We start from the raw sequence: 27,363 nt of genomic DNA on the forward strand, positions 1-27,363 counted from the left end.
ATGCCTCACTACAGGCAGGGGCCCTGCCTCACTACAGGAGCAATGTGACAAGTTGCTCCACTCATGTGCACATATACACTTTAAATCTATGTGCATGTTACTACTTTACTGCAAATAACTTCTCAGCAGCCATTGATGTAAATGTGTAATATTGTTTCGGCTGAGATATCCCATAAGGGATTTGTGTTGCACCTCTGTGTAAGAGGGGGTCTTTTCTCATTTGAATTGCGACACTAAAAAAGGCGTTCAATTGGACAGCTCTATCTTAGAGCCTCATCTTATTGTATATGATAATGTTGTGGTGCAATTTCTTCCCCCGTTTGCAAGACAACTGATAAAATCAGTCATAGTAAAGCACCTCTCTAGACGTGGCGCTGCTCACACTTGCAGCTGGGTGTGTGTGTGTGTAGCTCCATGCTGATGATTGAGTTAGTGTGATTTAGTGATGGAAGATGAAATGCTGCCGCTGCGCCATGTCTAGCAACTCGCTACATGCACTTATCTGACGACTGCTTGCTAAAGGCATTTAATTCTCAGGAAGAGAAGCAGGGAGGGAGGAAAAACGAGAGATTAAGTGACGGTAGGAACACTCAGGTGAGAGAGGGATATGAATTTGCGAATACAGAAGGAAAAGATAGTGGAGCAGATAGAGAGGAATGACAAGGTCTTTTAATTTCAGCGAGTGTGGGAATTAAAGCCCTTAACATTGATGAATACATTTTATTTGCTGTTGACTTGCTGTATATAGCATGCATGCACACACGGCGGGAGAATAACGCCACATGTAGGTCAGGCCTGTTGCATGTTTCTGCAGCTGTGTGTGAGTGTGGAAGACTGTGACCTTTAGCGTGCACTGCTGGCAAAAGGCCGCAGGTTCACACACACGAATAATAGCGGTGCAGACATGTGGATGAATGCCAAAGCCATCAATAAGAATCGGCATCGCAAGTAATCTGATACAAAAGAGCAGGGCAGATTACACAGATCTAAACACATCAGCAGGACTTCAATGCGTCTGATGGAATGTGTCAGGTGCAGCCGGGCCCTGAAACATCAGGGCTGATATTAAAATTTCCATGTTTTGATAAAAAGTAGTCTGGAATTTGGTTGCAGGATTATTCAGCTTTGGATAAGTATGAGAGAAGATTAAAAGAAGACTTTTGAAAAAAGTATTTGTATTTGTCTTAAATTTTCCACCTCCATCGGTTTTTGCAGGTTCCGCACAGATTATAATCGGACCTGTAGAAATGTATTAAATTGTAATAATTGTAACTAGTTAATTAAATTTGAAGTCATCTTTATGACTAAATTGTTTTGATTGTATATTTCTCCATAAAAAGTAGATCTGTTTGTCTAATGTGACTTGGTGCTGTAAACAGAAACAGAACTAATTTGATAAATTAACTTTGTAAGTTTTTATAAAAAAAGATTAGTTTTCCTTCCTTCTCTTAACTTTAAACAAACTAGTCCTGAAGTGTTTGAATAGGAGCAGGCTCACATTCCACTGTTTGTGTGAGTAGATGTGTTTGAGGGCACATCTCCTCCATCAATGTCACTCTGCCTCTTAGTCTGTCACGGTTCTAATGAGGCAAAGGCTGCCTGATATCTAAGTGTCTGACCTACATATGGTTAAGGTTTACTCAAAGCCCATCTATGTGTCGGGCACATATGCTGAGAATGTGTGTGTATGTGTTAGTAGTGGGGGATTTGTCCCATAGCTATATCATGGCAATCACTCATGTGTGATGGTCCATCTGCTCCCACCTTTAAAACACAGCCAACCGTGGATCAGATGGAAATATTTATTGCAGACGTGTTGTTATACATGAATGAGATTCTCTCTCTTGGCAACATTTATGTGTTGATGTGTTTCTGCTTCGTTCTGTAGAGGCTCAAAGGTGTCACATTTCTGTTAATGGGTTAATAATTTGTTAAATGTGTCATTAAGTAGTTTAAATTGGAGGGTTGAAAGTAATCTAGTTAGTAGTAAGTGTGTGCTTTGGTCTGGATTCTTTCAAACAAGGCATTTTTAGACCACCGAAAGAAACACAGGCAGCAGCTATTCTTTGTTAGCCACTCCTGATATTTTTTACAAACTATATGCTGATCTGTGCTGCCACCTAAGGAGTTAGTTTGTTATTAGCTATGCTTTTAATATGGAGCAGTGAGTTTTTCATTGATCTGAGTAAACATTCCACAGTTTTGTTGTATGACGCCAGAAATTCCAATCAACAAATTTAAAACATGACCTAATCACTATGTAAAACAGAAAACAACAAATGTACTTTTTTGTTTTAAAACAATCTAACATCTGGATTATTGCAGTTATATTTAGTTTTTCATCTTATTATCCAGTTCTATTTATACCAGGCCTGGTACAAGTATGGTAATGTCAGTAAAAAGGTTCTATTATTTTTGATTTATTACATCTAATCTAAATTATATGTAGCATTTACATTTATTAGCACTTTGAAATTTGCTTATTTTGGAGAATAGACCCCTTTTAATAGAAATGAGGAAACATTTTATTGACAAGTAGATAAATCTTTTCTGTACACTCAAAGTAAGTTCTCCACACTTTAAACGGTGTTTTCTTTTTTCTGTTGTTGGAGAAGCAAGGTGTGGATCAACTTCCATTTTCAGTTGAGCACGATGTTCTTCAACACATTCATCAGGAATGTGTCGGCTACGGACAGTGGTGCAACCTGTTTTCACTTTAAAAGTTTTTCCTTCTTCTCAATCAATCTGTTTCGAGTTTCGTTCTTGGTCCGTTGAAAATGAGTGAAATTAAAGACATGAATGCATTAGTTTTGAACCAGAACAAAGAGGCACACTGCAAACACTCCTAGTTTTTCATAATAATAATAATAATAATCATCTTTATTGGTCATTGCACATGTACAATGAAATTTGTCCTCTGCATTTAACCCATCCCTTATAGGGAGCAGTGGGCTGCCATTGTGCGGTGCCTGGGGAGCATTCTGGGGCTAAGGGTCTTGCTCAGGGACCCAGAGTGGCAATCTGTGGGATACAAACCTGGCCCCTTGTGTTCCCCTCCGGAACACAAACCTCCTGTTCTAACCACTTGGCCACCTCTCCCCATCATCAAGCCATGATAGCAATGATCTAATATGCTGAAGCAGAGGTGACCATTGTAACCAGGTGACTCTGTCAGTTTCTGTTTGTACAATCCGAAAGGGTCAAAAACACGGCAATACAGTATTTTTCAAAACATTACCTTTCTGAAATTCTTGTACACATCAAAACCAGAGACAGACACTCTGACCCAACCCAGATTGTAGGATCCCTTTGTCTCTATGCAGGGTCACTAGTCAGATGTCAGTAGCTCCTAATAAGCCATTGAAACGCAATTTATTTTCAGCAATGCTATGCAGCACATGAACCAACTGTTAGAAACTGAAACACACCTACCTAGACAGTCGATACCGAGTAAAACGTGTTTTTTTTGTAGCATCTGTTGCTGTTTAAGAGCATCTGATAGATCTGTGTGTCTTGCACAGCTCAGATCCTGCCAAGCTACGATGCGATAAGAAGAGAGTGATTCCAGTCTTCTAGCTGAATATCAGTGCTGCAGATAGAAAACTGCTAAGACAGGCAAAACAGATGAAATCAGAGCATTTCAAAAGGAGCTAGCATTACTCAGGCTGTTTCCCAAAAATGCTGTATAATAGTTTTTTTTACTGCTAGAACTCCCACTTGCTCCAGAAATAATGGTGACATTTGGAATAAAGTTGTATTATCAGGAGATGTTTATCTTTTCATCCATATTGACTTTAAATGCTAAGTTTAAAATTTCATTCCTGCTTGAAAAGTCATCTTTAGAGATACATTTTATAGTTTTTCTGCTGCTTTTCATCATATTATGCAATTAATTGACAACAGTGTGTTGTTCTGTTTTCACTCCCTCAACTTTCCCATGACTCCTATCAGTGCAGTCTCTGTTGACTATCAATTTTCTCCTGGTCATCATCACCTTCATGCTGTGCTTTTCATTTCCTTTTGTTCTGCAGAGCTCCACGTTAAACTCCCCACTTTACTGGGCCCTTTTAAACACATGGACATTTACGATGGGGGCCTCCTGTCACATCAAAGGCAGGAATGTAGAGGCCTGCTGCCATTATGCATGATTGCACATAGTTATTGTCAAGTTTACCACTTTTCTGTGCCGTATGTTCCCAATTCTGTTCATGCTAGTCGAGATCCTTGTATGCTTTATGTTTACACTTTCCTGTGAAATCCATGTCAAATACATTACCTAAGCTGTGTGGTTCTGCAGCTCTTGGACCTACATGGGAACACCTGGACTGTTTCGGTCCATTCCATTTGATTTTAATTATCATGGAGCATTCCATCCCTTTCTTTACCTCCTCTATACATTTGCTCCTCTCCTTTTAGTTGACATCCTAAAGCAACAATTTTCTGCAAGACTCCTTCCCAGCTACTTTAGCCACTCCCTTTCTTCGCTCCCTCTTTCATCCCACACAGGACATCCATGTTAGAAAATGGGAAAATTAATCCACACTCCGTCACTTCTAACTTGCCGCCATGACGGGCATCATTTTCATCGGTGTGCCACTGTCTTATCACCCACCTCTCACAGCCTCATATTTCCAGCCCTCCCAATCATCAGCGAGCTATCCAGTATTTCTATCGGAGCTAACCAGGCCTGCCTGGCACAGATAAAACCCAACACCGGGGGCTTTTTGGTGGATCGGCAGGCAGAGGGGAGATGTTAATGCTAATAGCACAGATGAGAAATGAATGTTAGATGTTGTAGGAGGAGGATTATGGGTGGTATTCAGGAATGTTACATTGTGGTGATTGTTTGGTGTTAGTTTATTTACTTGCAGTCGTATTTTCTCTCACAGGGATTATGCAGGGTTTCAGAATGTCTGGTAATAAAGTCCATAGGGATGTTGAGGAAAGTTGGAAATGGTCCATTTAAAAGGGTTGCAGCTGAAGTTACCCTTTCACAAGATTTTTCGTTTTCACTGTATAAGATTTTAGATGTCATTCTCTTCTGTATTGTAAGGACAGCATTCTCCAGAGAGCACAAACATCTTCTTTCTCTCTGTTTATTCCCAGTTTCTTTTTCCGCTGGCAACCATCACCACCAATGGAATAAACAAGAATTGTAAGTTGGAGGTTCTCTCAGTATCGGTGAACCATCTGGCTTTGATCTTTTAAATGTTATGTTTGGCTAAAAATGTCAGTTTTGGTCTGGTCTGAAAAGAGCAGCTTCTTCCACGTGTTTGCAAACTGGAAACAGGACTTTTTGTGGCTTTCTTGGAACACTGACTATCTTCCTGCCGTTTTCTCATAAAGGCTAACATTTGCTCCCACCTAAGCAATGCATCTCTCCAGCTCCTCTAGAGTTGCCATGGGCCTCTTAGCTGCTTCTCTGATTAATCATCTCTTCGCCTGGCCTGGTCTGTCAGTTTATATGGGCGGCAATGTCTTGGTAGGTTTTCTCTTGTGCCATACTCTTCCCATTTTTGAATGAGGGTGCTGCATAATCTGTTATGTTCTTTTTATCACTTATGTTTTTAACAAACCTCTCAGGGCCTTCACAGAAGTGCTTGATTTATACTGAGATTAAATTACACAAAGGTGGGCTCTATTTGCTAACTTGATTACTTCTGTATTGAGATGGCTGCGTTGGATTTTATTTGGGGGTATCAGAATGAAAAGGGCTAAATATAAATGCACTATTTACTTTTCAGATTTGAATTTGTACTATTTGAAAACACTGAATTTTTTTGCTTCCACTTAAATTTGTTTCATAAAACTCCAATTAAATACATCAAGGTTTGTGTTTGTAATGTAAATAAAAAAATAAAAAAAAAAAAGAACTCCACTATTTTTTTTTCAAGGCAGTAAGTTAACGTGATTTGTTGTTTGTTCTCCTTCCTGTTTTTCTTACCCCCTTACTTATAGCAATGCCTCAAATGTGTTTAAAGTCTGTTAATGTTACATTATACACGCCGACAAGAGAATATGATTGTGGCTTGTTTCGAAAGCACAAGCACAGCATCATTCTGTGAAGCCATCCATCAAGCACTTAGTAGAGAGCTAAACAATACAGAGGAAACAATGAAACTGAGGCACCTTGTCCTGTCACTCTGCAGACTGTTGAATTCATTTCTCAGCTTGGATTGTGTGCATTCACCAAGCTGAGCATAGACAACGATGGAAGGATAAACTTTTGGTTTTGTAAATCAAACTGTCTTTTGCACGTTAATAGCTGCTCCATGATGAATATGAAAAGCAACACAAATGCAACCAAGGCTTGGCAGGACACACGTTTGCTTAACCTTATTAGATTAAACGCAGCATTCCAAGGCACAGTCATTGAGTTTGATTTAATTAGACGTTTACGTATCCAACACACCCACCTTTTCATTCCTCCGCCCATTTGTTCACTTTATACTTCCCTCAATCTTTTGTTGTCCGCCCGTTCCTCCGGCCAGCCTTGGCTGCCACGCCTGTAGAACAAATTGATTGAAAGGATTTATTAGCGATGTTTTCACACGTCACCCAACTCACTCCCTCGCTGTCCCGTGTTCTCATCTTTCTTGTCCTGATTGTTCTGCCAGCACATTTCTTGAGAAATGTCTGTGGAGCAGATAAACTGCATTCTCAGTGGCAGATGTGCATCCTGAGAGCAATAAAGGTGTGGACAGAAACAAAGACTGGATGATGTGATCAGTTTGCAATTTGGGGATTGTGCAAACTAGAGAATGCACAGACTGACAAGCAGATGGAGTCAAACAGAAAACAGGAAGGCTGACAGAAAAAGCCAGTCTTTCTTTTTCTGTATTATCTCATCTTTCTGTGCCCAGAACCAGTCTAGGCTTGGACTGGTCATTAGCCAGTGAACTGGAAAAGTCTCATATTTGTCAGATGCTGGGTGTTCAGAGAACAAAAGCATTTCTTTTCCTCCCTGTGCATATCAACCACTTTGTGTGGACATATAAACTGTGCAGCGATGTGCGTTTGCTAGCCATCCCTGAATGAAATGTATCCTTTGTTTACGGCCCCATTATCTAGATAATAACATCCATATTTCCTCTCATCTCCAGTGCTTTATCACAGCCTTATGAGCTCTTTCACTCTATCTCTCTATCTCTCTTTGTTGCACACACACGCTCACACAGAGGCAGAGGGAGATAATGGGATTGTTGCCTCTGGTTTCTTTTGGTGAGATTGTAAATAAATTCTTCCATTGTATAGTGTGTTTTCAGCACCCAGCCATGTGTTTCTTCCTCTGTCTCTGCGTGCATGTACACATCAAAGTGCATACAACATTATTATATGTATCTGTCTCTTTCTGTGTACGTCAGCTTTCATCTACCCTTTTTTTCACCTGTGTGTATGTGAACCTATTTGTGTGTGTGTGTGTGTGTGTGTGTGTGTTCAGGTTCATTTTCCCTTGTCACTGTGTGCTGATAGCGGCACCGGCCTACAAAGCTCGGTAATACAGAGGCGATGCTTGCCCCAACCCACCCCCCACCACTGTCGCTCTGCACTTTTCATTTGCTGCTGAGATGGATTTGGCACACAGCCATCTCTGCCAGCCAATCTCCTGTCTTGTATCTGCACCATTACGCTCCAAATCTGAGCAAATTATTCACGGAAGCTAAGAAATAAAATCTGAGTGTTTCCATACAGGCTGTTTGGTGAGCATGCTGATGTTTGCTCCTGAACATGGTTAGGTTTGTTTGCTTATGCTTTAGCCAAGCAGGTTTTTATTCCAAATAAGTGCATTCTCAATCAGTTTCTTCAGCAGCAGTTATGCTTGAAAATAAAGTATGATTTGTGTTTTATGCTCTGTATTGACGCGGCAAGAGCTCCACTTCATGCCCTCTTAGGTTCGGCAATGATGGTCAGAATTGTTTTAAAGCTCTCATGTGTGCAGCTTCTGGCATGATCAGTAATTTATGAATGACCAAAGGCAGCTCAGAGAGTGTGCTCGTCTCTGCGGGTTTATGACAGAACTGTTTCCTAAAATACATTTTTGGTTGTTGGGGTAGACCACATTTCAATTAACAAAGTAATTTGTCAAGCCTGTAATAAAGTTTGAGAACTGTGCACTCGAAAATAGGCTTTTTTTTTTTTTTCAAATATTGGCTTTTGAAACAGTCTTTGCTGCTATTATAACCATAAACACGTGTAGTATCTTCTTCAGACTTTGTGTAATTGGAAAAGTATAGCTGTTTACAGCAAAACGTTCTTGCCTGTGTTTAATGTATCCCTTGTCAATTTACGTCAGTACACATTTGAATGGGGTTTCCTGTGTATTTTCATAGATCTTGGTGAACTCTGTGAGCTCCAACCATCCTTCAGTGCTTTATGAGAAGGTGACCGTCAGCGAAGGAGGAAGTCCTTTACTGAGAGACATGCTGTTCAGCCCTGACCTGCAGCACATCTATACTCTGACTGACAGACAGGTGAGTTTATTGCTGGAAACACTCTGCAGATATTATATCCAACACCTCTGCCTGTGCAGCTGGGATCCAGAAATAGGTGCAGGAAGTTCTTACACATGTTAAACACAAACACACATGTAACTATCAACAGTGAGCCTCATTAAATTGTTTTACTACAGGTGATTTACATTCACTCGCAATTTAATTGGAATGAAACATCAGCTCCCCCAAAGTAGTCTTGTTACCAAGTGTCCAGAGCAAATCTCACCCCCATTAGCCATTATTTGTGTATATGTTAACTTTCCTTCCCACTGCACGATCACTGCACATTGCATCCCCACTGGATTTAATTGCAAGGCAGCACACATTCACACCAGCTAAACATTACCGCTCTGACAGTTTGCTTATAATCAAGACATTTCACAGAGAGATGTATTGGGAATGTTACAGGTCACATGTGGTGTGTGTGTGTGTTCAAGTGGTTATTAGCAGCCCCCCACCTCTGGTGAAGGTTGTTCTGTTTTAATGGTGAGCTGGATGGAGGAAGAAGCAGGGGAGTGAGGAGGAAGAGGAGAGCATGTCGCATCTCTGTTGCTCCCCAGGCCCAGCTGCTCCCCTCGTTTTTCTGTCTCATTAGCGGTGTGAGTGACGGATGCCGAGACGGAGGGAGGAGAAAGGATCGGAAATGGGGTTCAGCATAATGGGAAGATATTTCTTGATGGTCTACAGTAAAATAGGTTGCTGGAGGAAAAAAAGCTGTATGTATAGGCATGGCCTGGCATGATTGGAAATGCAATTGTTTAGCAGTAAACACAAGGATTTTAAACATACAGAACAGCTTAACCAGCTCGCTGCTTACCTACTGTTGTTTGACACCTCAAAATGGTTAAAATATTTTATTCACTTTGCAATAGAATACCGTTTATTGAGGTCAGGATGAGCTGCGTTCACCTCAAGTTCATCATGTAAAATAAAATAGCACAGTCAAAAAATTGAGCTCCACTTATGAATGCGTTTATTCGAACATGTTCCTTCACAACAGTGGTTATAACGGTTTTATACCTACAATATTTGAAAGCCTTGGAATACAGGGGTTGGACAATGAAAGTGAAACACCTGTCATTTTAGTGTGGGAGGTTTCATGGCTAAATTGGACCAGCCTGGTAGCCAGTCTTCATTGATTGCACATTGCATCAGTAAAAGCAGAGTGTGAAGGTTCAATTAGCAGGGTAAGAGCACAGTTTTGCTCAAAATATTGAAATGCACACAACATTATGGGTGACATACCAGAGTTCAAAAGAGGACAAATTGTTGGTGTACGTCTTGCTGGCGCATCTGTGACCAAGAGCCACGCTATCCAGGGTAATGTCAGCATACCACCAAGGACGAACCACATCTAACAGGATTACTTGTGGACGCAAGAGGAAGCTGTCTGAAAGGGATGTTCGGGTGCTAACCCGGATTGTATCCAAAAAAACATAAAACCACGGCTGCCCAAATCACGGCAGAATTAAATGTGCACCTCAACTCTCCTGTTTCCACCAGAACTGTCCGTCGGGAGCTCCACAGGGTCAATATACACGGCCGGGCTGCTATAGCCAAACCTTTGGTCACTCATGCCAATGCCAAACGTCGGTTTCAATGGTGCAAGGAGCGCAAATCTTGGGGTGTGGACAATGTGAAACATGTATTGTTCTCTGATGAGTCCACCTTTACTGTTTTCCCCACATCCGGGAGAATTACGGTGTGGAGAAGCCCCAAAGAAGCATACTACCCAGACTGTTGCATGCCCAGAGTGAAGCATGGGGGTGGATCAGTGATGGTTTGGGCTGCCATATCATGGCATTCCCTTGGCCCAATACTTGTGCTAGATGGGCGCATCACTGCCAAGGACTACCAAACCATTCTTGAGGACCATGTGCATCCAATGGTTCAAACATTGTATCCTGAAGGCGGTGCCGTGTATCAGGATGACAATGCACCAATACACACAGCAAGACTGGTTAAAGATTGGTTTGATGAACATGAAAGTGAAGTTGAACATCTCCCATGGCCTGCACAGTCACCAGATCTAAATATTATTGAGCCACTTTGGGTTGTTTTGGAGGAGCGAGTCAGGAAACGTTTTCCTCCACCAGTATTACGTAGTGACCTGGTCACTATCCTGCAAGAAGAATGGCTTAAAATCCCTCTGACCACTGTACAGGACTTGTATATGTCATTCCGAAGACGAATTGACGCTGTATTGGCCGCAAAAGGAAGCCCTACACCATACTAATAAATTATTGTGGTCTAAAACCAGGTGTTTCAGTTTCATTGTCCAACCCCTGTACTTTTCTACCGCTAACAGGCCCATTCCTATCTATATAAAGTATGTGCTTTGTTTGGTAAAAGTAGGTATGGGTACTGAATTTGGTACTTTTGTGGGTACCGACCAAATTCCATCAGTACTACCGAGTACAGACTCATGTAAAATCAAATTGTACCACATTTCGGTACCTATCCATGCCGGACATGAATACAGCATTGGACCCACAAGAACGTAATGGGGTCAGTAGCTGCTGGTACCATCAACAAAGTATGGCTGATAGAAAGCGCTCGAAAGTATGGCTCCACTTTTCAAAATGCGATGCAGATTACGCTCGCTGCAATATTTGTCTCAGATCTACGGCTACAACTCAGGGTTTTCATGTTGGAGAAATGTTTGAAAAAACTGAGATGTTACAATACAAACAGCTGGATGTTGTTTTGATGCATTCATTAAAGTTTATATATTGAGAAATAACTGTTAAATTAAACATTTTTGAGATTTTATTGTTAAACAAAATGATATTTATTGCCACATAAACACTCACTAAAGTACTGAAAACTGGTACCATTGAGTACAGGTATCGATTCCCAGGTACCGGTTATCAGTACGGTATCAGTTCAAGGCACTCATTCCTATTCTTTAGTTTGCCACAGCTGAGCCTTGCTTCTTCTTTAGTTATACATTATTAAAGTAAGAGCTGGGTAGTTTGGTTCAGATGTGCTGAACCAAACTACGTCTGGAGAGGTCTCAACTCCTGCTGGTGAACTGCTTATTGAAACATGATGTTCTACTAATCATCTTAATCAAATGACCATGGGAGTGTCTGCCCGTTTGTGTTTAGCCATGAGCCAGCTCTTGACTCCAAAAAGAGCAGCTGGGCATTGAAGTGTTTCATTGAAGCTTGCTTTAAGACAGTGAACCCTTTGAACAGAGTTGATTCCAGCTCCAGTGTTAGGAAGGAAGTCCCTGGAGACACCTAAGTTTCTGTATTAACTTGCAGCGTTTTACTGTGATAGATGTGTGCTTGAAACGTTCAGTGGGATAGGTTGCTGTGCTTCATTTGAGTGGATCGTATCGCAGCTTTGTTTTAAAGTGAGCAGTGCAGGTTATATTTAGAAACCAAACTTTTTTTGTATTTGTTAAAACTAAACAATGTCAGACAGAAAAAATACAAAATATAATTTTATTGCGTATAGTTTAACATGGACTCACCGATTCTACCCCTAACTACTGTAAAGGTGTTTACCTGCCTTTAAAGTCATTGTTATTCCTTTGAATGCACCATTAGGTGGATCCATATTACTGTAAATTAACCAGCACATAGCTCCTGTAATTTGCGGTGTCGGGGCCCGTTATGAGAATCATAAACTCCTAGTGACTTCCACAAACATTTTACCTCATTAAGTTTGCAACAAGGTATGAAAGCTAACAGCACATATTATTGTTTAATGTAAATTTACCACGGGTTATGTACATATTGTAAAATTTAAAAATCCACTGTTGTACCGCTGTCCTATCACATAAAACAGTAGAAGTCCCTTTTAACCAGTCCTGTTCCAAACCAGAAAATGTTTACAAAAATATGCAATAACTCATCACAGGAAAACCCACAACTGACTTATAATCACACCCTCAAGTTATTAACCACAAAACTCAATGAAACCAACTTAATATCAATTAACAGCAGTATGACTTCAGGCCAACAGTTAGAGAGTATTAATTAGAATGTCATTCTACCGACACGTCATGGTTTCTTAGAATAAAGATATTGAGATTTATTACAAACAACCGGGAGCCTTATTAGAAATATTAAAGAAAATGTGACTCATGTAAAACAACAAAGGCTTAAAGACAGCAGCACAGAGATATTAACAAAATCATTTTTACACAGCAAGCAAATTACTTACCCTTTTGGGCTTTTGTAATACAGTCTATAATCTGACCATTTTCTCCATTAATACCTTCTTCTTAATATACAGGAAGACCATCTTTGCTGGTCATTGATCATACAGCCTAAAACAGTCAGAGTTCCTTGTTTCTTTGATTTTAACAATAGGAGAAACTTGTTTAAAGTTTTCACCATTTGACCTGGATCATTGTGATTTCTGGCTGATTATTTGGTGCATCTCCAGTTGCTAATGAATTAACATACATGTACCAGTGGGATGAAACACACTTTGTGGCAACTGAAAACCTGGACACATAATGTTACTTATAGACCCAAGCACAAAATAAGAGTTTAAGCTCAAGCTCACATGGTTTATTCATACGTACACACACACACACCCCAATACAGCCTTCCACACTCAAGGACATTCTGCCTCTATCCACTGAGCATGCCCTTTTCTTTAGAAGTCCCCACTCAAACACACACACACACACACACACATACATTTAATCTATCACATATATACTCACTACTTCATCTCGCTGTGTTTGATCCCCATTAATGGTTAGCAGGCTTTGGTTAAGTAGAATGGGGTTCTACCATTGCCAGACCTCCAAGCTAAACCCTCCCGCCCCCAACCCCAACATCACTAATGACTCGAGGGGACAATTCCCTTCACTCAGCCTCCATCCTACCCTCATCTTTATCCTCCACCCTCCATCTATTCTGCCAGTGCCCCCCATCCCTACTTTTTAAAATCCTCTCTAGCTGCTACATACACACACACACACTTAATGCTTCTTTCTAAGCCTAAATTGACCCCCCACCCCCCTCTCAAATGCCTTCCACTAATCCCATTCCCAGATTTGTAATGATCTCTCGATATCGCTAGTCCCCACCACGTCCACATATTATCACAGACATGGATTTTTTTTTTTTTTTTTTTTAAAGTGGAAACAGTTGTAGAATTATTGCAGATGCACCTTGAAACTTTCAGTTGACCAGAATTGGACGATTTGTAGATACAGATGGAAAGTCAAAAGTCCGATGCCTCACTAATCACTGAATGTTCGTTCAGGCTGTGAGAGAGAGCGAGACTTTCAACAGATAACAGGAAGGCTAAAATACTTAATGTCTGTACACTGTAAATTGCATCTTTACTTGCGCACACCGTCTAGGTCAATAAATCTGATTCTGATACTTTATCATGTTGAGCTTTCAAGCTCAAATTGTCATGGAACATGCTGGAGTTGGAAATTGTCATAGGTAAGGGTCTACATCTTCCAATGACTATGCAACTCTGCACGTATTCATTGGAAGTAACTGCTTTTCCACACTGACTGTGTAATGCCATCTCGGGTCCTAATTTAAGTAACTGACTGCTTACGTCTTGTTGTCTAGAGAGAAAATAGTTGTTCAGTTTTTTTTCTGGAAAAGGATACACAACACACACCTTTGTTTTTACCCTGTGAGTTTCACTGTGTGTGCAGCTTGTTGCCTGTGGGGGGTTCCTAAGACAAGCCAAGAACATTAAGGTGTCAGTGGTCCAATCCAGTGATGCGTAGCTCACAGGTCCCCCCTCACACACATATGCAGGAACACTCACACAAATGGATGCCCGGGCCGTGAGTCAGAGTTAGGGGTCAAGCCCTAGTGATTTATGACTCACTCAGTCCCAGCTATATTCATCACTGTCGTTATTATCAATGGAGGATATGACAGCAGGAGCAGACGGCCTGCTATGTGTGTGTGTGTATGCGTTTGATGAGACGGTGTGTTATTCCAGGAAATTTAGATCAGCTTAACTTTGACTGCAGACATTCTGTTGGCGTCGTGTCCTTCACTGGAAAGCATATTGTTTATCACTTTGGCAGAATTCACTTTGTGTCAGAGCAAACAGCAAAGTCGGCTGCTGCTGACATTTTTAAAATCTAAGCATCAACGACAATGATCCATTCAGTCACCTGCAAACATTCCGTGCACACATCTTCTAACTGATGCATAGTTTTTTCTCCAGGTTAGCAGTGATGATGTTGTGCTTCGCTGGAGTTGTTTTATCTGCACGGCGAGCTGCAATAAAAGCAATGTCACCCTTTGAGTCAATACCAACTTTTTGAAGCATCTCTTGAGCAAAACTCTCCCTGTAAGTAATCATCTCATGGTGTCTTGGTTCAGTCAAGACTTTTCATCATCAAATCACTTCCCTTTTTGTTTTATAGTCAAAGCTAGGAAGCTGTGACTGCTTCTGATGCCTCGGCTGCAGTTTTTCCCCTTTTTCTGCTCGGCCTCAATGTCATACACACATGGCCGCACACATCCTTGTTACTTTCAAGATATCCATTGCATATAAAAGTGCCGTAGTGTGCAACACTGGCTAATTGCTGAAAGCATGAATATTCAGCTTTGGTGTAGGAAGGCGACTTGCATTTGGAGCAAGAGGGAGAGCATCTTGGAAAAAGGAAAAATACCTCATACAATGGTGGAAAATTATGTGGATAAGGACAACCTTTATGTGTTAATGTTGCTACATCTTGCACATAAAAAACGGTATCAAGAAGACTGAAAGACACAGAAAAGTCAGAGAGAAGGTTGTGTGGAAGCTTAAAAAAGAGTTAGGCTATACAACAATATCCAAGCTTTGAACATCTCAAGAAGAACTGTTCAGGCCATTCTCTTAGAATCAGAACTGCAAATCTACCATGATTATTCAGAGAATCAGCCAAAAGGCCCATGGTAACTCGAGAGGAGCTGCAGAGTTCCATAGCACCGGTCAAAGAATCTGAGAATCTGCACTCTAGAAATGTTGGCTTTATTAATGAGTAGTTAAGAGAAAGCCATAAAAAGTGCAATTTACAGTTTGTCACAAGCCATGTTGGGGACACAATAAATATGTGGAGGTAGGTGAAACATGAGATCAATATTAAACATTTTGACCAACTCTGTCTAAATATATCTATGGTAAAAAACTATCTCAGAACATCGACCTGAATACACCTTGTCCATGGTAATAAAAAACCGGTGGTGGCAGCATCATGCTGGGACATTAAAGCTAGTCAGAGCTGAAATGGAGATGGCTGGAGTTAAAACAGCGTTATACTGGTGGAAAAAAAATTTAATTGTCCAAAACTGATAAAAATTGATAAAAGGTTCAACATCCATAGTTATAGGAATTTACTTGGTCTATGAATTGACTATGTTGTACATTTTACAGCATTATCTCTTTCTTCATTCAGTATTTAAAAAAGATTAACCCAAACAATTTTTCAACAAAATCCTCATCTCTCAAAGGAGTCTGAAGCCTCAAACCCCTAACTATACAAGCACAGTTCTCGTGCCATTTATTAGCTACTGGTATGAGCCACTACAATCACAAACAATGATCTGCTTTGTGTTGTTGGGTTTCTGAACATGGCCTCATCAAGTATTATCTTACCCAAAGGACTTCCTCAGACACCAGTCCTCTGTGTTTGTGTGTGTTGATCTGTTTACATTCACATATTACTGGTTCGCTGCCAGTCTCGTTAGCAAATACATTAGCACAGAGTAACATCAACACACATAATAAGCAGCTGGTTGCATCAGCCTAGACTGCCTTTTCATTGTGCTAGATACAAGTAATCAGTCAGTTCTAAGTGGCTTCAAGACGAATTTCCGACAATTTGTCAAACTCTGGCTGAGTGAGGAAATCCCGAAGTTAACAAGCACATAATATGGCATTTAAGCGTGGGCTACTGTTGCAAGCTGAGTAAGATAAAAGAGGAGGAGAGACTATTTAAAGTTATTATGTTTCTTGCTAATATTAATTAACCAAGCGCATTAAGCATCCCCTTTTCTTCATTTAGATTTATGAGTGCTCTGATTTTTAGCTTTTACATCTACTGGCTTGATGGGGTGCAAAGCTTCTGAGAGTGCTCTTGTGTCCACACCCAGACATGCAGACTTTTACCAAGGAGATGGTCATTGTTATGGAAATGTTAATAGACCTGATGCAGTGAGGCGGACACAGGAGTACAGGAACTGGGAGGAAGGGGCTGGGGTGAAATGGTGGTGGGGGGTATAGTCATGTAGGTATATGGCACTCAATTACAAGAGTTCAAACTATTACAGCACCTTTCCTCAGCACAGGACTGAGCTCTCACAGTGTATGATTAACAATATGGCTCATCATGCACTGCTGCACGCTGTGTGTATGCGGCTTCATTCACACTCTAGCACATTTTACAAAGCAAAATGTATCTGTGTTTTGAGAAGAATACAAATATCCCGGAAAAAGACGCCTATTTCTTATAGCAGATAGATGTTTAAAATACCAAGTTTCACATGGTCATTGTATGATTCAGTCAAACATATGTTCTCCTCCTAATTTTATCAGGAAAATAAATACCTAGTAGAAAATATTTGAGAGAAATTGGTTTTTAGTGTCTTTAGTTATTCAAATTAGAAATGATATGAAACAGTGGGTTTTAAATATCTGCTGATACTGATAATTTTCTCTCTGATTTGCTTTCATATCAACATTTAGTGTTGTTTTTTGTTATAGAGTTTGAGTAAAAATAAATCAGCTATACTGATACAATTACTTTCAAATATCATCAACCGTATTATTATTTATATGATTGACAATTACATGACATCAGAATGTGCCATTCACACGTATATATTCACATTCAAACTGAACTACAGAATACTGAGACACAGATTTCAGTTTGTTTACTACTAAAAAACAAGCTACTGCTGTTGACTCTGTCGCTATTTTAAAGGAGAAAAACATTGGTAGAATTTTTTAAAGAAGCAGGAAAACACTAGAACCAATGACAAAATCACTTCATTTTATTGCCACAGAATGACCATTTTTGCACTAAACGGATATATTTATGAGAAGTAGTGATGCTATGTTTATGTGTGAACAAATAAGAGTAGATACATGAAACAGCACAATATAATAATAGTAGTTGAATATAGTAAAGAGTCTAAATGTCTAAACTGTTTTACAAGTGATTTATTAGCAATAAGAACCATTAGCGCTGTTAGCACCGCTAACTCCTACAGTCTCTGTCATATTGTCTAAGTTGTAAATAATTCCTTCTTTTTATTTGAGTCTTTAAACAAGCGGCCTGTGTTTTCCAGTTTGACACATTTAGCAAATAGGAGTCAAAAGGTCAAAATGATATTAAATCAACTTTCTGTATTCCCCACGCCCTTTCTGTTGTCTCCTGAAGTTCCTTGTCACTCCTATATTGAGCTTTTCTCCTGTTAGTACTGTAACAGTCCAACATAATTTTCGACACTAAATCTTTCACAAAACACATCCTTGGTAGTTTATTTTCTTTTTGCTCTCACTTCAAAAACATCTGAGAAGAAGGCAATGTAGAGTCCTCACTCTGCAGCCCTCAGACTGTTCAGCAGCACAATGATGTCAGTATCTGGTTTGATGTCAGATCAAACTGTTGCCATCTCCAATGCAAATGTAGATTATATCACAGTATACACTAATAACCTTGTATGGTGTAGATGAGGTAACTCAGGAGTTTCCAAATTTGACAGTGGAACAAAGAATAAAACAGGTCCTTCTCAAAATATTAGCATATTGTGATGAAGTTAATTATTTTCCATAATGTAATGATGAAAATTTAACATTCATATATTTTAGATTCATTGCGCACTAACTCAAATATTTCAGGTCTTTTGTTGTCTTAATACGGATGATTTTGGCATACAGCTCATGAAAACCCAAAATTCCTATCTCACAAAATTAGCATATCATTAAAAGGGTCTCTAAACGAGCTATTAACCTAATCATCTGAATCAACGAGTTAACTCTAAACACCTGCAAAAGATTCCTGAGGCCTTTAAAACTCCCAGCCTGGTTCATCACTCAAAACCCCAATCATGGGTAAGACTGCAGACCTGACTGCTGTCCAGAAGGCCACTATTGACACCCTCAAGCAAGAGGGTAAGACACAGAAAGACATTTCTGAACGAATAGGCTGTTCCCAGAGTGCTGTATCAAGGCACCTCAGTGGGAAGTCTGTGGGAAGGAAAAAGTGCGGCAGAAAACACTGCACAACGAGAAGAGGTGACCGGACCCTGAGGAAGATTGTGGAGAAGGGCCGATTCCAGACCTTGGGGGACCTGCGGAAGCAGTGGACTGAGTCTGGAGTAGAAACATCCAGAGCCACCGTGCACAGGCGTGTGCGGGAAATGGGCTACAGGTGCCGCATTCCCCAGGTCAAGCCACTTTTGAACCAGAAACAGCGGCAGAAGCGCCTGACCTGGGCTACAGAGAAGCAGCACTGGACTGTTGCTCAGTGGTCCAAAGTACTTTTTTCGGATGAAAGCAAATTCTGCATGTCATTCGGAAATCAAGGTGCCAGAGTCTGGAGGAAGACTGGGGAGAAGGAAATGCCAAAATGCCAGAAGTCCAGTGTCAAGTACCCACAGTCAGTGATGGTCTGGGGTACCGTGTCAGCTGCTGGTGTTGGTCCACTGTGTTTTATCAAGGGCAGGGTCAATGCAGCTAGCTATCAGGAGATTTTGGAGCACTTCATGCTTCCATCTGCTGAAAAGCTTTATGGAGATGAAGATTTCATTTTTCAGCACGACCTGGCACCTGCTCACAGTGCCAAAACCACTGGTAAATGGTTTACTGACCATGGTATCACTGTGCTCAATTGGCCTGCCAACTCTCCTGACCTGAACCCCATAGAGAATCTGTGGGATATTGTGAAGAGAATGTTGAGAGACTCAAGACCCAACACTCTGGATGAGCTAAAGGCCGCTATCGAAGCATCCTGTGCCTCCATAAGACCTCAGCAGTGCCACAGGCTGATTGCCTCCATGCCACGCCGCATTGAAGCAGTCATTTCTGCAAAAGGATTCCCGACCAAGTATTGAGTGCATAACTGTACATGATTATTTGAAGGTTGATGTTTTTTGTATTAAAAACACTTTTCTTTTATTGGTCGAATGAATTATGCTAATATTGTGAGATAGGAATTTTGGGTTTTCATGAGCTGTATGCCACAATCATCCGTATTAAGACAATAAAAGACCTGAAATATTTCAGTTAGTGTGCAATGAATCTAAAATATATGAATGTTAAATTTTCATCATTACATTATGGAAAATAATGAACTTTATCACAATATGCTAATATTTTGAGAAGGACCTGTAGTTCTCCTTATGCTTTAAACACTTCCTAATTTAAAAGTTTCTTCTTCTGGTCTCTCCCTCTACAACAATGAAAATGCTCTGTTCTTAAACTTGTCTGTTGGTTTACAAATGTTAGTTTCAAAGCCCTTCTCTCCTCTGATGTAAAGCTAGAGAAAAACTGAGAGTGTACTTATAATTCCTTCAGAACCATGATAGGAGATTCACCAAGTCTCTGCCATTACCGGAGGGAAAGTGTTTCACATTTTCCTTCCTCTTATTCTCTTAATTACGTTTCCTGCTTTTCCCCTCACCACCCCTTTTCTTTTCAAGTATCATTCTCTTGTGATTTTTCACATTTCTTTAAATGCTTTGTGTGTTTATGCGCCTCGTTAGAGAAGTGTGCTCAGACACTTGTCTTGTGCTTGATGCTATCAGCCTTAATGGAAGTCCAGCTGCCACTAGATAGCTCTGTCTTTCTCTCATCTTTCTGCTTCCACCCGGCCGTCTTTTCCCAGAGGATGGTGCGATAGAGCAGGATGATATGCTTAGGCAAGGGGGTGAGATGGATAGGGATGTTAATAGTTTCTCTCTTCCCCCTACTCGCTTTTCTTCTCAATCACCATCAAGCGGCCATACAGTGGGTTCCTCCTGTTGCTCGACAGTGATTGGGGCAGAAGGATGTGGCTCTGACTGATGGTGGTGGAACAAGGCCAATCAAAGCTGGCATGGCCTGTGGAAATGCTCCAAATGGCACACAGTTTCGATTCTCGTGCCTTAACCAGACGCCACGCTGTGTAGAACAATGGATGGTAAAAGAGGGACTTGTTTTGAATTTGGATCTGATTCCCTTTCAGAATCATGCACACTACCGCTCGCCAGATCCAGTTATAAAGTACCAAATAGGAGAAAGTAGATGGGTACATTTTTCTCCTGTGTTTAGTTAAAGATTAGAGAAGGAAAGAACTTGAGTGAAGCCTCTAAAGAAGACAGTAAATGCTTTACTGTGGTGTTTATCGCAATCGTCTTGCGACAATCCTAACAATCTTTTGGGTCTTTAAGGCTCTCCTGGACCTTGGCTGAGGTTCACACATTAATCATGGCTGCACATTTTACTCTGTGTATACATAAATAAATATAAAAACTTATAGCATCATATATCATTTTCATCCTCTATCCATGTGTCGTGATTAGAGATGGGCCGGTTACTGACATTAAGGCATTTCAAGATTTTAAACAAATAGTTTAAAAAACACAAAAATGTTCCATCATATGGTTTAAAGTCCTGTAAATGAGGGGCCGAAGAAATTGTCGTAGGGACGGCAGTTTTTTACGGCTTTGTAAAGCATAGGGAGATGCAGTCCTGCCCCGCCTGCACCTGTTGCTGCACACTACTCAGCAACTGGCTGAAAGAAAATGACTACTATGTACCTGATAACAATGTGATGCTGGTAAAATTTTATACTTTGTATCTATTATATGTTGTACTTTGTAGTAGGAATAATTGTTGCTCCTCTGTTTTCATTTAAGGCCACTAGATCATGTTATACTTACTTGTTTTGGAATTTTGTGTAAATCCATTGAAACGTAGCGTATTTTTCCTCAAGGATTTCGTACAGTAAGAATTCCATACCAGCCTTCTCGCTTTTGATTGTCTTTGGCTGCTATGGTGATTGTGAGCGACAGGTGGCACATCACAAATGCGTAAAGCGCCCCCAACTTTAACAGATCTCCTTTAAACATATTCATCTCTATTCATTCAAATCAGGCGTGCCACTCCCACGGCTGCCTATGAGAGTTAATCAGGAAAAGCAGAATTTGTCCACTGGTCGCTTGTTTCTTTTTCTCCTCTGTTTCTTTCAGCTGGTGTAAATGGTGGTGGCTCGCCTGGCCGTGCTAATAGAAATGCCAGCTATGTGGCTCCTCACTCCTCACCAAGTCCATTTACTAAAGTGACAGAGTCATTTACCAAGTAGACGGCCGCTCGCATCCTCGCTTAATTAGAAGACCCCTAGGCCTCGATACCTCAGCCGACCACAGTTACCTTTTTCTTCATTTTTTTCTCTTGTTACAATCCTCCTGTTCTAGTTCTTTGTTTTCTGCTGTTTTTTTGTTTTCAAACCTGTGTCGTTCTTTTTCTTTGTCCAAGTTTTCCTCAGACAGATTATAATGAACAATGGCTGCACACAGGGTGATAGTATATTGACCTATAGCTGCAGATTAGTTTATTTTGGAGGAGGTAATAGAAAGGTCCATCCGAGGAAGATGGTGATGAAGAACGATGAATGTCTGCATCCTTTACTGCATTCTCTTCATTGTTGTCTTTGTATCTCTGCAAAAGAAAACTTTTGCTTTGAACAACAAAAGATTATAGAAAGCACAAAATATGTTTAGTTTTGTTTTATGCCTTAATATTTGCAGCTAAGGATGGATTCAACACTTTCCAAATGTTTTTAATGAGAAGAAGCTACTGTGTTAGTCTCTTGGTGCATGCAATGTATTTATGTGCTCTACATACACTGTGTTGACTCTGTCATGCTTTTCACACATGCACACTCAAACAAATAAATGGGTTGCTTGATCTGCCTCTTGTTTTTGTTGGAATTGTAATCAAAACAGTATTTCAGATGAGAGAGACAAAAGGAGCAGTTAAAACAGACCAAGATAATAAAAAAGGATGAATTGTATAGAGAAAACAAAAGCTGAACAGAGAACTGTGCTCAAACCACGATATGAGACACATAAAGATAGCAAGAGCATGAGAAAGGCTGGCAGGTGCAAATGCTGGAGGGAGGGAGTTGTCAGATATCACAGCTATCACTGTGGAGACTATTTTGTTCCACTGTAAAGGCCTAATTTAATAAAACAGGCCTGCAGAAAATGACTGTCAGTGCCACAGTTGGATTGTGGCAGCAATCTTTCATCATCTTCAACATGGCAGTAGATAATGTTCAGTGGCACACAAAAAAATTATGTAATGTTAGTTTCTCATGTTTGTCCCACCGGTTCGTTTTAGTCGTACCTCGCCATCTCTGGGCCAAATTCTGCCAGTCGTGTTTGCCTCCCAGCATAGCTTAAATCAGTCAACACATCAAGCCCAGCCGAGCCTACCATTGATCTCCTAAGCCCCTTACAATCCACTCAATGCACTCATACTAGCCCAGTCTTTGATATGACCCCCCGCTTGGACGTATACACTCACACACACACGTGCATACACTTGCTCTCCGCAGGTAGTCCAGTGCTGGTAGAAGTGTCTTGCTAATAACAGGAATACCTTGTGTTCAGCCATGTTTTTACACCGCACCTCAGGGGTAGTTGGGGGATCGTACCTCTGCTGTTGCTAATGAAACGCTGTTGGCAAGATGATCTAACGTCAAAGCAAAACGAAAAAAAAGCCACCATCAATAAAACCACAACTCAGACTGCACCTACTTTTGCAGCCCAGTAAACAGTGTGTTTGTTATGATTTCAGCTCCTCTGTCATCCTGGGGCATTTAGTGGCTGTATGGAAAGACATTGATTTCTTTTTTACTATCTGCTTGAATTAATCCAGGAGAAGTTGAAAACTGATTGATGGTTATTGAAATAATAAAGCTGTGGGTTAATGTTGCTTGACAGAGTAGAGGCCACAAAGAGGAGTGATGACAGATGACGATAATGGTTGTTAAATTTGCCCTCTTTTTGCCCCTGAAGCTGATGGTTTAAAGCTTAGATTTTCAGACCTCTTCTAACACGTACCAACTCGGTAAATACAAAGGTTTTCCACATACCATTTTACTGATAGAGAATCTAAACAGTAGTACAGCTGGGCTTGGGGAACAAATGCGTGTATCGATTGGCACGGCTTGATTAGTTGTAGAATGCCATCGCAGTTTCATATTTACTCAGAAGTTGAATTTTCCATGTTTGAAGCTTGAAAACCTAACAGAAAGGTCCCTTGAATTCAGAGAGGGAAAAGTCTAGAGGTTTCTCACTAATCCCAACCTCAGAGTCTGATATTTATGCCCTGCATATGAAACCTGCTGATAGTCAGGAAAAAAAAATTGTTTATTGGCACTTCTGATTATTTCTAGCTCTTCAATCTTTCATTTACACATTACTATACAACCTCCAAAGAGAATATAAAATCCTTTGCACGATCCCTTAAAAGTGTTGCAAAAGATAAATTCTTGCAAGAGTGTGAAGCTGCAGACCATGGGAAGAATCTAAAATGGAACCATGTAGCCTCCAGATCCCCTACCAGAAATGTGTAATCTGCACTAACCGAGACTGGATACTTCTTGTAGATTCTTGTGTGTTTTAGCTATTATTAATTGAGAGATGCACAACTCTCGTGAAGTCTAAATAAATGCAACATACACAAAAATGAAGAAAAAAAGACATGGTAATTTATTTCAGAATTTCTGAAGGCTGTTAGACTTAGCTACTGTTTTCTAAATAGGCAGCACTTAAAGAGAAGCCCAAAGCTATTAATACCCCTGGCAAAGATAATACCCCTGGAATAGATAGTAAAACGGTATAATTGGATTGTCAATTGTGAATTTTTTTTTTTTTACATTTTATGAAAATAATTCTCTTATAATTGCTGACCAGCTTTTTGCAGGTTTCCTCTTGTATTTTGATTATTCTTTTTATGTAATAAGCTTCAGGTGTTTATGTTTAAAATGCCTCTTTACCATCACCCTAATCTCCACAGATCCTCTATCAGAAGCATTATAACCATATATGATTGGGTTTTAAGAAATAAAGTGAAATGGATGATGTTTTGAGATACAAGGTGTTCATATATGATGGTCTTTCTGACCAGATCCGCACACGGTCTCCTCATCCTTTTCCACTGTACTGTAGACCCCTTCAGTTTTTAAATAAATAGAATAAAAGACCGTCCAGCAAGGCCAATCCTTATATGTCTTTAGATTTTACAAGCAATGAAAAGCTGTGTTGAAAGCTTTACACTTCCTCTGGGTTTTAGGAGCGGGTGACCATTGCAAGGCCTTTTAGCTGGATGTTTAAAGGCAGGTGACGGCACTCTGTAAAAACAGATTGGAGAGGAAAGGTGGAAAGTTTATTAGAGAAAGGAGATGTCATGGCACAGTGATACAGTTAGGAAGGGAGGGTTGTCGACAGGAGGAGGGGCAGGGAAAGAGAGTGGAGTTACAGCAGCGGCTGCTGTTGTAAATAAGGCCACTGCTGGAGAGGGGAGATGGTGGGCTTTTTTTATAAGGTCATTTTAAGGAGTAATGTGGCGCACTGTCTGGAATTGGCTTTCATTAAAAGAGCCATCAAGAGGGACAGGAATTGGAAGAGAGCGAGGATCTGTGTGTGTCTGTGGTTAGACAGCATTTCCTACACACACACACACACACACACACATATTTTTGTCCACTTGCAGTTTGTGCTTTCCCAGCTCCAAGCATTTTATATCCCCACTGGGAAAAGCAACAATGATGGGTCCGCCCGCCACATTAACAACTTTGTGGCACCACCACTAAATAGCACCAAGTCTTCACCATTATGAGCTGAGACACAATTGTGAATGACAGGCCATGACTATTACAACACAGGGCTGTGATAAGATTATAGCAGCCTACCAAAGATTCTTCATGTTAGCATGATTTATGTAAACCATTGTCCTTAATAACAGGCAAAATGATTTATGAAGAAGGAAACGGGAATGGGATGGTACCATGGTGATATTGGGAACATACAATCTCTCCCTGTCTCTGTTTTCTTTTTTTGTTAAATCACTAAGGGATCCTGTGGGATGTCCTCTCGCTCTCAGCCTAATATCCATCATCTGTTCCCTTGTGCACGCTCCTTTTCCACCTCTGTCCTCCCTGTGTAATCAAAGACAGCAGTGTACTTAATTCTATCTTGCTTTCATCACCCCTTTAAGATGAGAACCACACTCTGGTTCAGTTTGACAGTAACGCATAGTGGGTGTCTGCCACCGTATTCCATCTACTCAGTAAAATGTCCTTGCCTATTCACCCTGTGTGTGTCTTCAATTACACTTTTCCTCCACTCATCCATCCCATGTGCACTTCTAGGAGTTGACCTCCTCCTTCTCTCTTCGCTTCCAGCTCCTTTCAATGCTCATTTGCATCATTTCATCTATCTTTCTCTCTGGGCTCAAAGCCAGCCACAAAGCTACTGTAGTGGGTTCTGCTATACTGATCTGAAACTGAGGAAGTAACTGCTTGTGTCTGGCAATATAAAGAATGAATGTGGTGCTCAGAGAAGGATGATGATGATGGTGGAAAAACAGGAAGAGCATGGAGGGATAAAACAGGGCCTGATAAAATAGACGTCTGGAAGCCATGGATTGTTTTTTTTTCTGTTCAGAGGTGGAAATTAAAATTCTGGGACAAATTTTCACTCAAGTATTTTACAAGCCAATGTTTGTCTTTGTCATAAAAAAAACTTTATTTTTTATGGTGTATCATTTATCCGTCTAGAGTCAAGGAACTTGCCAATTTTCCATTGATTGGCTTTGATCAGTGATCGTCAAGGTAAATAAAGAAAAATCAGAGCCTTTTCCCATTTAATTAAATGCATAAAAATAAAGAACTTCTATTTTCAGCCTATAAATGTACTGACCAACAGCATGTACTATGATGCGCTTCTTTTGAGTTTGCTAAATATTCTAAAGGAACTCTTTAATGCATTAATGGGGATAATGTGGAAATTCCTTCATACTCTGGAAAACTGTGTCTGGCCCCGAAAGCCTCTTTCTTACCCACATGTTTGTGCTTTCCACTTCCACCTGTAAACAAACAAGTTTGTACCCATGGTCCTTACCATGGCATGTCAGTTGATTTCTCATGGTACTTAAGTATTTTAACGAATTAGGGAAATAAATATTCATGCTCAGATATCTTACATAATTTCATTTAATTGTAATTCCTTTGTAAAGAGTAATTGTTGCATCCTATTTCCATTGAATGTAGATAAATTGCTTAGAATTATTGGTTGTCCAAGTAGAATAGAATATTCTTAATTGTCATAGTACTGGGGTAGGTGCAAGAGGTCCTAAAATAGCTATGCTAAAAAAAAAACAGAACTGCAGAAGTACCAAATTGTAAACCCGGAAAACATTGACTGGTTGCTCGCTATCATCAGTTCTTTTCCACTTCTTCAGGTTCATCGCTTGGCTCCTCTTGAGAAAGTTTTACTGGAATCATATCTACATTAAGCAGGCACAACTACATTACAGCAACTTACTTTAAATATGAAGCGTCTGAAAAAGTCAGGTCAAAAGTCAGTTCGATTCAATTTTATTTATATAGCACCAATTCACAACACATGTCGTCTCAAGGCCTTTTACAAAGTCAGTTTAATCGAACAATACAGATTTCAAGTCAGGTACATACATTCCAATTAATCCTAACTATTCAACAGTGCAAAAAAGGTGCAAAAATACGAAATGGGAAAAAAACATCTTCTGGTTACTTTTGTCAAAAGCTATTCCGTTGCATAACCTCAGTTCTTTCCAACTTCTTATTAAGCGGCTGTTTAACTTTAGATTTATCCCCTGGCTCCTCTTGAGAAATTTTGGTGGT

At 40.2% G+C, this 27,363-nt stretch overlaps 1 protein-coding gene across 5 annotated transcripts in view; it reads left to right on the plus strand.

Annotated features, from left to right (window-relative positions):
• Positions 1–27,363, plus strand: part of LOC124856168 (plexin-A1-like) — a 271,437-nt gene that overhangs the window by 95,090 nt on the left and 148,984 nt on the right. For 4 of the 5 annotated variants that reach the window (XM_047346402.1, XM_047346404.1, XM_047346403.1 and 1 more), the window contains exon 4: positions 8,331–8,471. In XM_047346402.1, the coding sequence (XP_047202358.1) occupies positions 8,331–8,471 (141 nt within the window). Of the gene's footprint in view, positions 1–8,330; positions 8,472–21,661; positions 22,355–27,363 lie in introns of those variants that run through there. The other variant, XM_047346406.1, reaches the window with a different exon arrangement.

Source organism: Girardinichthys multiradiatus, chromosome 20 (assembly GCF_021462225.1).
Source record: "Girardinichthys multiradiatus isolate DD_20200921_A chromosome 20, DD_fGirMul_XY1, whole genome shotgun sequence".
Lineage (NCBI taxonomy): Eukaryota > Metazoa > Chordata > Actinopteri > Cyprinodontiformes > Goodeidae > Girardinichthys > Girardinichthys multiradiatus.